We start from the raw sequence: 13731 nt of genomic DNA, 5'->3' as shown, positions 1-13731 counted from the left end.
GGCATTCCTGAGACTTGTGAGCAAAGCAGTTTGGCATTCCATGAGTTTCTCAGGCCACACTCAGGGTAGATTTATGTATTTCAACATTAGTGTGCTGTCTTTCACATCTGACCCTGCCAGTGCAGCTCGCAACATATTAAAACTATAAAACTCAGCAGAACAATAAGGGTCACCATCTACAGTACAACACACATAAACACACAATTGCACCAGCAGCCATTTAAAGCATTATATACCTTCAGTCAGCACAGCGATAAAATCTCCAAACCATGGAACTAAAATTATGACAGATATCATATTTATGTATGATGTAAACCTGGCCCTGCTAACAGTTTTGCCTTACCCTGACACTAAGGCTGGGCTGAGGCGTGGTACAGAGTGCCTAAACTCTGCCAGAAAAACTCTGGAATTACATAGCTCATTTGTCCTGAAAACATGGCAGCTTCTTTGGGCTGTGGGCTTTGGACTATCTCAGGATTCCACAGTTCTCAGAGCAACAGGGTTGTGTTCAGCTAAATCAGGCTTCCTCAACCTCAGCCCTCCAGATGTTTTGAGACTACAATTCTTATCATCCCTGATCACTGGTCCTGCTAGCTAGGGATCATGGGAGTTGTAGGCCAAAAAATCTGGAGGGCCAAGGTTAAGGAAGCCTGAGCTAAATCATGGTACACATGGGACAACTTCTTCAAGCACAACGAAACGTCCGCTCTCTCTCCTCTTCCTGTGAACCTCCACTACTCCTAAATATCCTCCAGATACTTGGGGGAAACCGCAGAGCAAATTTTAGCAGTTGCAAGTGGGGGACGGAAGGCTGGGGCGGTGTAGGGGATGGATATTCTGTTGTGCTTGTGGAAGTTGCTCAATGCATACAATGATTTAGTTGGATTCAACCATTGGAACCAACCTTTGAACATTTTTGTCTGAGCTATGATTGGTCTTCAGGACTTTGGCAAGGAAAAAAAAAGCACAGCTTGATTCTGATACGGCTTGTATAGCTGTTCAACAATAGCTTCTCCCTTATCAGACAGGAAGGTTCATACTGAAATTCAAATTGAAACTACTAAATATTCAGTGCTTTAACTGTCCACTAAGAGAGATTGAAAGCAGCTGATATTTTCATGTTGGGATTTTTTCTCCCTTTTAAAATTAGTTTAGATTTTTAAAGCCATTTTTATGGGTTTGATCCTTAACATAGTTGTCATCTTCAAACTGCACACAGTATACTATTTGTGATCAAAATATAACAACACAGCTGAAATGAAATAACGCGTGGACTTCATCAGCCCTGATTTATTCTTTTAAATTTCCCTGTTCATTTCTACTGGGCTAGATAATAGAGTAGTTGAGCATTACTTTGAACTTTTTTTTTAGTGTGGTTTTAACTCCTAAACTTCTCAGCTGTTTCCACTTGTGATAATTGCTATATTGACATGAAATGAAAGACTGCCCTTGATCCAACATTTTAATTCACTGAAGAATATTGCATTCCTAACCTCACATTCAGCCGCAGCAGAAAGAAACACAAACTACTAGCATATTGATTTTAAATTTAATTCATATTATACTGTCAAGAGGATACACCTATTGTTGCTATCACTTGCTGAAAAATATGGCCTTTTCATTTCCTGAAATAATAGATCTTTCTACCAGTTCTTTGGTTGCCTTTCATGAAATTCTGTTCAGATTTTTTTCTGGCCAACACATTCCAAACAGATAATATATATATTTTGGGGGTCTTTGAAATAATGCATAGTCCATGTCCATTCTACATTTTCATACTGTGTTGTTGTCTGCCTCACAAAAGCATGCTTGCTATTCATTCTCACTCATGAAGTGGGGATTTTCAGTTTTGCTTCTTTCTCTCTTCACCCCTCATGAGGTGTTGACACTGAAGGTGACCTGCTCAAGGAATGTTTGGTAAGGTACAGAAAGGCAGCAAACAAAGCTGTTGACTGCAATCACACGCCAGATGAAGAAAGAGAAGCCCTTTTTAAATTGCATTAAATAATGTTGTGTGCAAAATACATTTGCCAGTGTTTTTGGAGACAATTAATTAACTGCCTTACTAGTTCAGACCAAAAGTCCATTTAGGCTGCAATTCTATACAGTGGTACCTCTGGTTGTGAACGGGATCCGTTCTGGAGGCCTGTTTGCAACATGAGCAGAATGCAACCTGCGCCTGCACGGGTCACGATTCGCCGCTTCTGCGCATGTGTGTGACGTCATTTTGTGTCACATGCGTGAGTGGCAAAACCTGGAAGTAACCCTTTCTGGTACTTCCGGGTCGCCGCGGGACGCAACCTGAAAACGCTCATCCTGAAGCAAATGTAACATGAGGTATGACTGTACTCATGTTCCTGAGAGTAAGTCCTATTGAAATCAATGGTGCATACATTTGAGTACACATAAGTAGGATTTCACTGATAGTCCACTATTATATCTGACATCTAGTTGGTTTTGGAAAGTCAGAGTCTGACACTAACATATGGAATTAAGAGGTATAGTAGCTCTGTAAACATGGACAGAGTTCTTTCTAAGGTGGTTTAAGTTGTGTTTACTCTTTCCAAACCATCCATAATTTTAATAAATCTCTAGTATATTGCCTGTGAGTTAACTGGCAGAAGGCAGCTCATGGGACTACACTTTTATTGTCGTCATCTCTAAAGTACCCTATACCCCCCCCCCAAAAAAAAAAACCCACTCTCTCTGTCAGGATGCTGTCAGCAGCTCCTGGCTGGTTGCCTAGGAAATTATAAAGACAAGGAAAACTTTCTTACCATCCTTTTTTATTTCAATCTTTACAGAAAGAGGCTATAGAACCCAGCCTCTTGGATAATGGTGTTGTCCTGAGTGAATCTCCACTGCCCCCCTTCTCTCCCACTTCCTCGTTCATCATTCTTATCATCTCCTCTACAAGTGGTGCTATGTGCCCTCTGTCTTTGAGTTCTTTGCTCTCTTACTTTTAAGGCTCGCCAGGTTCTGGGATATGGAAGGTCTAGAATGCTTTTTAATAATGTCTCAGCTGGGTGTTGTTCCAGCTGTCCCATGATTTCCCAGCTTTTCCCCTCATCTGCCTCTGAGCTGCTACCTCCCTCAACCTCCTGTTGTAAATCTATACTGTCTTCCTCTTCTTCCTCCCTGGAAGAGTTAGGATGGAGAGGCAGTCTCCACCATTCCTCCTCTGCCCAGTCCCCGACACTCTCCAAGGTCAGTTCCTCACCCACCCAGAAGTGCATCATACAGAGCTGCAGTGGGAGGTGGGAATCACTAAACACTGGACAAAGGGATCTTGTGTCAGTAGACAACTAGAGTAAGATGCCTTCTCCCTATTTCAGGCAATGCTCTCCTTGTATTACAGTCTCACCCTCTCTCCTGATAAGCACAGCACTGCTGTTGATGTGGTACCCTTCCCTGGCAGCTACTTTCTTGAATGTGGATGGGGGGGAAACCCCCGGAGAAGGTGTTCCAGAGGGAAAGAAAGATACACAGCCATCAAATACCATCTCTGAGCAGGGCCCCGGCTTACCATTAGGCAGAGTGAAGCAGCCACCTCGGGGGGCAGATACTGGGAAGTGGGCAGCAGCCATGAAGGGTTGAAGAACAGAGCTGCCTTGCCGCCCCTGAGTTGTTTGCTCACTGAACTGTCTTGGAGAACACTGTCCCATCATCAATGCTGAATCAAGGTTCAATTAACAGTCCAATTGGCTTATTTATGTAGCATGTGGGAGAGGGCAGACTCCATCTTTTCCTTCAGCGCAGTCAGCAAAACATACTGAGCTTGCTTCGCCTCATGGTCATCTTTATTCTAAAGAGCCACAATTTCTTGGCAGGAAAAGATCTCTGTCTCCTCCCCACAACAATCATCTTCTCATTCTATTATATCCTTAAAAAAAGAAAAGTGGGTGGCCGCAACTGCGCACAGTTCAGTGTTCCAAGTGTTGCTGCAGCATAGATTTATAGAATGCAATTATAATACTCACTGCTTTATTTTTCCAAACCATTCTAATATTTCCCAACATTTTCAGTGCTGCAGCACATAGAGAGGTAATTTTTGGTGAGCTAATAGCATCACAATTTTTGTGTGGGGTCACGGACAATTCAGTTCACAACAGTATTTAAGTTAAATAAGCATTTTGTGGCTCTTTTGGGAGAGATGCAAAATAAGCTGGAGTTTATACTTCAGAAAATAATAATTCTTCAGTTGGGCAAAACTTCCACTTTTTAAAGGACATAATCGTGCCATTGCTTCCTTGCTTCTGGTACATAGGCTTGTGTCCTTTGGCAAAAATCATCAATCAGGGTTGCAGTAATGATGAAAAACTATCTAGCTCATAAGGTGGTGGAATCCATTATCTTAAATATTTTTATTCAAGATGCTGCCAGAATGGTGGCCTTACTTATGTGAACAGAAATTTGGATCATATAGCCTTCATGAGGGATGGACATGAAAAACCCACCCATCCTTTTCTGGTACTTAGACTTCTCTCTACATGGTGATGTTGTTGTTGTTTTGAAGTATGTCTCACTATGGCTAGTCTGAGAAAGATTTATCAATTAGGAAACAATACAAAAACCAGAATCCTAGTTTCCCCTTGAAATTTCAGCTTTCCACTACAATTATTACAATATCAGTGGGTCCACACTAAATAAAACTTAGTTGACTACCATCTTTTGTGCCCACTTGCAGATTGGGCAAGCTGCATGTGTTATCATTTCAGAAGAGATGTATGCAACCTGATTTAATAGATCATGAATTTATTATTTATGTGAGTTTGGGCTGATTTGTCTGTTGATTAAATTTATGCAAGCAAAAATAATCACTGTGAAGCCAAAAGTGTAATCCTTTGTTATTAGGCGGTGTACAGGAAACATTTTCTTCCTTTGTGTGAGTGTGTGGGAGAATGTCTCTTTATTGTGGTGCTTGCATCTTCAAGTTTCCAAGGACTGTTATTAAAAACAATTCTGTTTTTTAAAAGATCTGCTCCATGATTAATCATGGTGCTGTATCTAATAATTGAGACAAGAGTAAGACATTTTACTGTAAAAGCTCAAAGACAGCAACAACAGCAAGACTTACTTCCTTGGTCTAAACAGTGTTTCATAATCCTGTCCTTAAACTGGCGAGGCTCCTAGTTGTGCTAAAGGTAGGCTGCCTACAAAGTTAACAAATGGGGCACCATTTGGGTTGATAACAAGGTTAATGGATCAATCTGGCAAATTGTTTGATTGGACTATTACAGGGATGGAGAACCTGTGGCCTGCCAGATGCTGTTGGACTACAACTCCCCTCACCCCTGACCATTGGCCATGCTCTCTGAGTATGATGGGAGTTGGAGTCCTATAACATCTGGATGTCTTCAAGTTGCCCGTCCCTAATTTTTGTAATCCTTTTTCTCTAGGTGGAAAGTCTACAAGTTGGGAAGGAGGGATTCGAGTACCTGGTCTTCTCCGCTGGCCTGGAGTGTTTAAACCTGGCACACATATTGATGAGCCCACAAGTAATATGGATATATTCCCCACGATAGTTAAACTTGCTGGAGCATCACTGCCCAGTGACAGGTATGGAATGTTGTTTCATTTGTCATAAAAGACATAACATCCAAAAATAACAAACCTCTGCTACCTTTGAAGGCACTTTCAACAGTCCTAAGGATAACTTGTTCTCAGTATTATTTATCATGTCTTAAACTAGTATGTGTCAGGCATTTCTTCAAATAATAACTGGTTCATAGTTGCCACTTCTTTCTTCACATTGTTTCGAAACCTTTTCCATTGTCTCATTCTGAACTTCAGTGTTTCAGCTCCACAATAATTGCTTTACTTAAAATGACCCCAAATCAATTGCTCACCTTAGATGTCTCACTACTAACAGGAGCTGATGTATCCTGTGAGGCAAGTGGTCATATATAATGTGTGAATATCTCCATATTCGTAAAGTGGGCCAAATGGCCCTGTGGAATGTTCTATGCACATAGGTCATCATAACTGCTTCAAAGGGTTTTTTTTTGGGGGGGGGGAGTTGTTACAGTCAAGCTGCCTATAAATTTTATTAAACAAACAAATACAAGCTGACAGTAAAACTTTTTCTGGGCTTCAGCAAGCAGGTATTGCTGAAATTCCTCCATATAACTTCCTCCACATTTAGCATGGGACGTCAAGGACAAGAATTGCAGTTTACCTTTCTCTATGATGTGTTGAATTTCTAAATAAATTGTATATACATTTTACTTTCTTATGTCTTTTACTAGTATTTGCACAACGTAGCAGTCAAGTCATTACTTCATTATAACTATCATTTCCTCACTGGGGCTATGATGAGTAAAGGAAAGCCAGTTTCCATATTTTATTTTATTGGTGGTGGTAGTAGTAGTAGGATTTTCCTAAGGGAGCAGTCACTCATCTAATTAACCCAGCTTTTCCCCACTGAAGTCTTTTTGAATGCTGCAGGGCTATTCTAGAGTGAAAGGTTATCTACTGCTGCATTATTAGTATGTTTAAGCTGCAGTCCTATATTCACTTACATGGGAAGAAGCCCCGTTGAGCTCTTTGGGACTCAGATCTGAGCAGTCATGCATACGATTGCTCTGTTAATAAGCATGTTGTAGTGCATACTCTTAATACATGATGTAATGCCTAGGATGTTGGGTTTAATTTTAGTGGTTTAGGTTCAAATGCTTCCTGATTCTGGATCACACATGCAGGTCTACCACTGGTTGTTGTTGTTTAGTCGTGTCCGATTCCTCATGACCCCATGGACCAGAGCACACCAGACACTCCTGTCTTCCACTGCCTCCCACAGTTTGGTCAAACACATGTTAGTAGCTTCAGGAACACTGTCCAGCCATCTCGTCCTCTGTCTTCCCCTTCTCCTTGTGCCCTCAATCTTTCCCAACATCAGGGTCTTTTCCAGGGCATCATTTGATGATTTTGCGAACATTGAAAAATAAGGTTGACATGAAGCTTCTATCTGTACTGTATTTTCTCTGATGGCTCTTTCATGCAGACTATTTGCTTGATTTTGTTCTCTTCAAATGCTTAGGTTGCATTTGAAAATTCATCTTTAATCATTAAATAGAAGGAGTAAACATTGAACAAGTCACTGTCTCAGGCCAAACTATGTTATAGGGTTGATGTGAAGATAAAATACAATAAGGTTAGGTATGCCATAATGTTACCTGAACCTTTTGTACAGGACATCAAATGAGAACATGCTGCATTAGATCTGCCTTTAACTTTGCTATGACCATATCATACGTAACACTATTTTTAAAGCTGTTCTTGCCGACTGCAACAATTTGTCATTTCCACAGCATGCTAAATAGCTGAACTTTCAGGTTCTCCATCAGCCCTTCAGGTGCTTTGATCTTTGAGTTCTGTAATAGCATCAGTAGGAGTGTTTTAATTACTTTTTCTCTTCGTGGCTGAAGAAGATGGGTTTTTCTTCCTGACAGTACTCTATACCTACCTTACACGTTCCTTTTGATCAAGTCATAGATGCTTGGGCGTGACGCCAGCGTCATTCTGCTCTTTCTTATATACACTCAATAAATCACCAGCTGTGAACTTTCCCCCTGCAGATCTAAAGTAATACTAGCCTGACAACTGGTGTTCATTTACATCATGCAAATTTAAGTCACCCCACCCCCCTGATCTAAATTCAGAATATCTTTTCTACTCTTTGCTTCAGCTAGCAAGCTCTTTCAAAGCAGACATGCCATATGCTGCTCTAGGCTGTTTTTCGAGTTCAGTCATTTCTCCAATTACCAGTGCACAGAAAGGCGACATTTGGTTAGGGCTCTAGTAGTTCATGGCAGAGTCCTGGGAATCCCAGCAATGAAAGCTTTGTCAAGAAGGTAGAAATGTAGCTCTTATGGTTGTAGGTGAAGAGTGAGAAAAAATGTGTTTTAAAAGTTAGCTTGCTCTTGTGATGAACCCATTGTCCTGCCTGACATGGACATATTTGGGCCTAAAACTTATTGGGTGCTATTCAACTAAGTAAACTTTATAAATTATTAGACCTGACTTAGTAATATTGAATAATTTCAATGGGTCTTAGGTGAATACCACTGATGAGGAATGGAAATCTGCACATTTCTGGCACATTCTATTTTTGAAGTCCCATGCCAAATAATTGACAATACAGTTCCTATTAACTCAAATATTTTGTTTGAAATATGATCTATTTATTTCTTATTTACAAAATGTTAGTACTCAACACATCTTAGGAGTATCTTCTTTGGCGATCACTTGTAGCCAGGTAAGATTGTCTTCCATGAACACGGTCTTGATGTTTTTATCCCTTTCGTCCTGAGTTCATGCTTCATCAAAGTCCATGGCACCTTTGGTAGAGGCTATTCTCCAGTTGGAGCTCTCGCAGGCCAGTGTTTCCCATTCTCTGTGTTTATACTGTATTTTTTAATATTTGCCTTGAGAGCGTCTTTAAACCTCATAGTTGTTCACCAGTATTTCTCTTTCTATTCTTAAGTTGGGAATAGAGTAGTTGCTTTAGAAGATGATAATCATGCATCTGAACAACATGACCAGTCCAACAAAGTTGATGCTAAAGAATCATTGCTTCAACACTATTGATCTTTGCTTCTTTCAGTACACTGACTTTAGTTCACTTTTACTTAGGAGTATAGTAATATAGGTGAAGGATGCCACTCAGTGAAAGTTAGGCTTCTTCTACTGGAGCCACTGCGAGTTAAGCATGCCCACTAAGTTAAGCTGGATAAGCCTAGTTTTTCTATAATGTAGCAGGATCAGCCCCAAAATATAGATTACAATTCTATGCATGCTAAGATTAATGTACTATTCTATTCTATGTGAACAGAATCCTACAGAATTAAGGTACCATTTATTTGGGCTGCCATTGGTCCTGGCTCTAATAATTGAGTTGCCTGAAGCAGAGTCCATATGATGCTCCCCTTCAGGGCTAACTCAATTGCTCTGAGAGTGCTCCACTATTCAGGCACCAATTAATCTCCCTTCATGGTATCACCTGAATCAGACCATTTCAACCTGATGCATAGCAGGCTGCTCCTAGACAGTATCTGTACCATCAGCTGCCCCCAGGTCCATCTGCAGCTCTTTTGCTTCCTCTGTCTAGAGGGCACAGCCTGGAATCTGGACCATATTGCCAGAAACTAGAATAGGCTGCCACACAAATCATATTCTTTTAACATATAGTGCTCCTGTTTGTCGATTATAATTGCAAGCTGTTTTGTCTGAAATCTTGGCTAAAAAGTGAGATAATAAATATAATGACTAAATGAAGCATAAAACACACACACAGGGGATATTGCAAAATCCATTATGGACTTGAACACAGTATTCTTAAAGTCACTAGCTCACAGTGAAGAAGCGGGTTGATGCACCACTATGTGAGATTTTCAGGGTTTATGTTAAATTGGTTAGGGCCATTCTTTACACTTGCTTATTTCCTTTTTTGCCAATCACTGACTTGCATTCTGACGTGTTCAACCAAGCATTCTGAGTGTTTTCTCCCATTGCTTTTTGAGATAATAGGCTTTGAATCACCCCTCTTCTTCGCATTTAACAGATTGAAATATTGATTCCAATCCGGTATTGCAATGGGTTGGACTAGATGACCATTGGGTCCCTTCTGATTCTACTATTCTATGATTTGATAATATAGACTGTGCTAAACCTGCCAACCTAGCAGTTCGAAAGCACGTCAAAGTGTAAGTAGATAAATAGGTACCGCTCCGGTGGGAAGGTAAACTGCGTTTCCGTGTGCTGCTCTGGTTTGCCAGAAGCGGCTTAGTCATGCTGGCCACATGACCCGGAAGCTGTACGCGGCTTCCTCGGCCAATAAAGCGAGATGAGCACCGCAACCCCAGAGTCGGCCATGACTGTACCTAATGGTCAGGGCTCCCTTTACCTTTACCTAAACCACATAGAGAGATCTTGCTGATGCTTAAGCATCTGATCATTGCAGAGTACAATCCTTTGTGATGGTTTACTTCTTTCAGTGTTGATTTATTTATAACACAGTTTTAATGACTCCAGACAAATTATCCACGCATTGGCAGTCCTTCTTCATCCCCCTCTCAAATGTGACTGCTCCAAAGGCTGCTTGCCATGCAACCAATTACAGTATAAGATGCCCACTTCAGCAGCCAATTAGCTTTCAAGCGACCTAGTCCCTCCCATTTTGCTAGGGTATCAAACTATACTGAGGGCAAAAAAGGCAAGGTCACTTTTACTTTTATGCAACACACACATATACATAGCACCAGCTGACAGACCAGACAGTGGCATTTCAGCAGAACTGCAGTCAAGAGACACTCTGGTACAACTGATGATTTATCAAATGCCTGTGGGAAGAGACAGGACTGGAAGGGTACAGGATGTGAAAGATTAGATCCATCATTGCCTTGGGACATCCAATATAAATAGTAATTCTGTCATGCTTCCATTTGACCAGTCGTCTCGATGTGTACAGATTTCATGGAAATACAACCCTTTGGATGTCTTTCTTCTTTATGCTGCAACACTGTAGTCATCACTCTAGGTTTTTTTTTTTAAAAGAGGCAGTCGCAGCACTAGAAGAAAGTGCTTTCCCTATTCTTTGTTCCATGCATTTGTTAAGAATGCAGTGATTTAATTTGAGACATTTGGGTGGGGCTGGCATTGGGAGTAGGCATTCTTGGACACCTGAAAAGGCCCACACCCATGCAGGATGCCCACCGTCGACTCTCAGAACCTTCATTTGCAAAAGTAAGGCGATGGAGAAGGATTCTCTGGCTCTTCTCTGGGTAACTGCGCTATCAAATGGGCAACTGTCAGTGACAGTGGGATGGATCTTGCCCCACTGGGGGAAATTGGCCAAGGTCACCCAAACCCAAAGCCAACACCACACACACACACACACACACACGCGAAAACTATTACACTGATCCTGGGGTGCAAGCCCTGAGTGCACGATTTGCACCCAATATGCTTCAGAGCATCTTCAGACTTTTAATATACAATATGCTTCAATCCAAACATGCTCCAGATTGAGTTAATTCTCTGTAAACAGTTGTAAATGTTGTGATTCGCACCATGCCAAAACCGTAGCTTCATTTCCGCCCTGTGAGTAAATATGAGATATTTGAGAATTTAATGAATGGAAACATGTTTGGTTAGCTTATAACTTCAACTCCTACCTTCTCTGCCAACAAATTGAATGCTGTACTCTCTTATTGAATGCATGAAGCAATTTGTTATGTTATGAATTGCATGGGGCTTATGCATGTGTATGGGGTTTTTTTTTTAAAGACAAAATGAGCCCTATAATCAGGAATATGAAGGGAAGACATAGCCAATATTTTAAAATGTACACCTCAAATGTATCCTATGAATGGAACAGATGCATCTCTGGAAACATATTAATTATACTGATCAGAAAGAGTCAGGCTTGGCTAACAGTCCCTACAAATTATAAGATACCTCCCAGCTACCTATTTATTGAGCAGCCATCCTGACTTTCTTACAGAGATGTTAGATTATATTTGGACTTTATTGAGCATTCATTCTCATTTGTTTGAGAGGTGGTTATGCATTCATCTTGATTTGCTTGTAGGATGTTTTCACATCTTCCTATCAATCAATCTCTTTATTATCAGTCTTTATACAAAGAAAGTTTGTATAAACAATACCAAGCAAAACAAAATAGAGAGCCACAACAATAAAATGGCTAATAACCACATTATACTATAGAATGCCAGGAATATAAAACAAAATTACAAGTTTGCTAAAATTAGTCCTTGGTGGGGTTTTTTTTTTACATGCAGCAGCACAATATTTAGCTAGCCTGGAATAAATGAATATGTTCTGATGTGAAAGGAACAACAACAACAAAAACTCACAAAATGCATCTGGGAATTTCCATAAAAATGGTTCAATAAAAATCTTACGTATATCATAAAAAAGAGCAATATATAAGGACATGAGCAGGGACATTTGCATTGATAATAGGGGAATTTTGGGAGAACTTCCCTTCAGAACTGCTGGCATCTTTAAATAGAAATACTTGTGAGTAATAGATTGTATAATATTAAGAATAGAAGTCAATATGAAAAGAAAGAAAGATGTTAATTGACTAAGTAAATTTTATGTGAAAATAGTTTTGGAAAACTGCTATAATGATTGATATGGAAACTCAGCTGGGGGGATTCGGGGAAGTCACTTAACAATGTTAACAAAAGTGGAATATTATAGTTAAGATAAATGTTTGGTTGTTTGTTAGTTTGTATTTGATGTTTTCGTTTTATTTGTTTGTTATAAATTTGGAAAACCAATAAAAAAAATTTAGGGGGAAAAAGAACTGCTGACATCTTCCCATTAGTCATTCATCGACCTCACACTATTGACTACATTTCCCTTTCATTTTACAAACTGGAAAATGTCTGGAGTTTTTTTTTGCTTATTTTTAAAAAGTGGACTTGTATCTTACGTACAATGTGCAAACTGAGAGTTCTTGTTTGCATCTGAATCACATAATCCTGATATACTGGAGGTGACCTAACTTGGTGCATGAAACTCAGGTTTGCTTTCATGTAATGTGATAACTGGTCATAACACTCTTGGTGTAATGGTATCTGGGAAAAGTTTTTGTTAAGAAATGGAATTGCATAGTTAGAATTCCTTTTCAGGCAGACAGCCTATGGGTTCTGCTCCCTGATTTTGAAATGCTTTCTCATTCAGAATTATTGATGGACATGATCTGATGCCCTTGCTTCGAGGTATTGCTCTCCGATCCAAGCATGAATTTCTCTTCCATTACTGTAATGCATATATAAATGCAGTGCGCTGGCATCCAGGAAACAGTAAGTAAAATTGTCTGATCCCATTTTAAATATTTTATGCAACTTTTATTGCAACTTGAAAAGAATTGGGGGCGGGAGAGAAGGAAGGCCTTGGGCTATGGTTACAAATAAATTGCTTGAAGTGCCTAACCCTTCTCCTTATTTCCTTTATCTCTGCTATTCTTTTATCTTAGTGAAAAAGCCAGTTTCTATAAAGGAAACAATTTGGTATTGGATAATTAATTTCATGCAGTATAACAAAGTTTAACATTGTCACTGTGCTAAAGCCTCTAGTATCAGAACAAATTTTAAAACTTTGGGCAGAGTCTGTTACATGGGAATACGGGAAGCCGCCCTATGCTACCTCAGCAATGAAGAGGCCTTCTCCACCTGGAAATTTTGGTTCCTTTCTAGTATATCCCTAAAGGCCCGCTAGGTGTGATATACTTTTTAGTCTGGTTTATTTTGACCTCTGCCCTTCAACCCAGAGGCTTCCACGGCTAACAGCAAAACAAAACAGCAGCAGCAAATTTAAAAAAGGGTAAAACCTAATCATAGTTAAAAACTAAATTACAATGAGATAAAAGCAAAAACAGCAAAACAAGAGCCATAAATGCAGAAGACTACAATGACAATAACAACAGCAAGAGCAATCAAAGCACAAGGCAGCATATAAAATATCATGCATTAAAAGGGAATGGGATTTAATTTTAGCTGGCAGCCAACATGGTGAGCACCAGCTGGATGTTCCTGAGCAGAGAATTAGTTCCCTGGGTTCCACAACATTGAAAGGTCTATATTCAGTCATCATCTGCCTAACCACCAAAGGTGGGAGGATCCTCAGAAGATCCTGAGAAGATTATCGTAAGAGGTGGACAGGTTTGCATGAGGGCAAGTGATCCTTCACATACCTATC

General features: G+C 40.0%; 1 protein-coding gene across 8 annotated transcripts in view; it reads left to right on the top strand.

The window, feature by feature from the left end:
• Positions 1-13731, top strand: part of STS (steroid sulfatase) — a 91368-nt gene that overhangs the window by 56374 nt on the left and 21263 nt on the right. For all 8 annotated transcript variants that reach the window (XR_014510444.1, XM_083437863.1, XM_083437866.1 and 5 more), the window contains 2 exons: positions 5400-5559; positions 12715-12836. Coding sequence is in view for 7 of the 8 variants with exons in the window: in XM_083437863.1 (XP_083293989.1) it covers positions 5400-5559; positions 12715-12836 (282 nt within the window). In the remaining variant the exon portion in view is untranslated. The remainder of the gene's footprint in view (positions 1-5399; positions 5560-12714; positions 12837-13731) is intronic.

Source organism: Podarcis tiliguerta (genome assembly GCF_965153285.1).
Source record: "Podarcis tiliguerta genome assembly, chromosome: 4".
Taxonomy (NCBI): Eukaryota; Metazoa; Chordata; class Lepidosauria; order Squamata; family Lacertidae; genus Podarcis; species Podarcis tiliguerta.
This window is presented reverse-complemented; position numbering and strand designations above follow the sequence as displayed.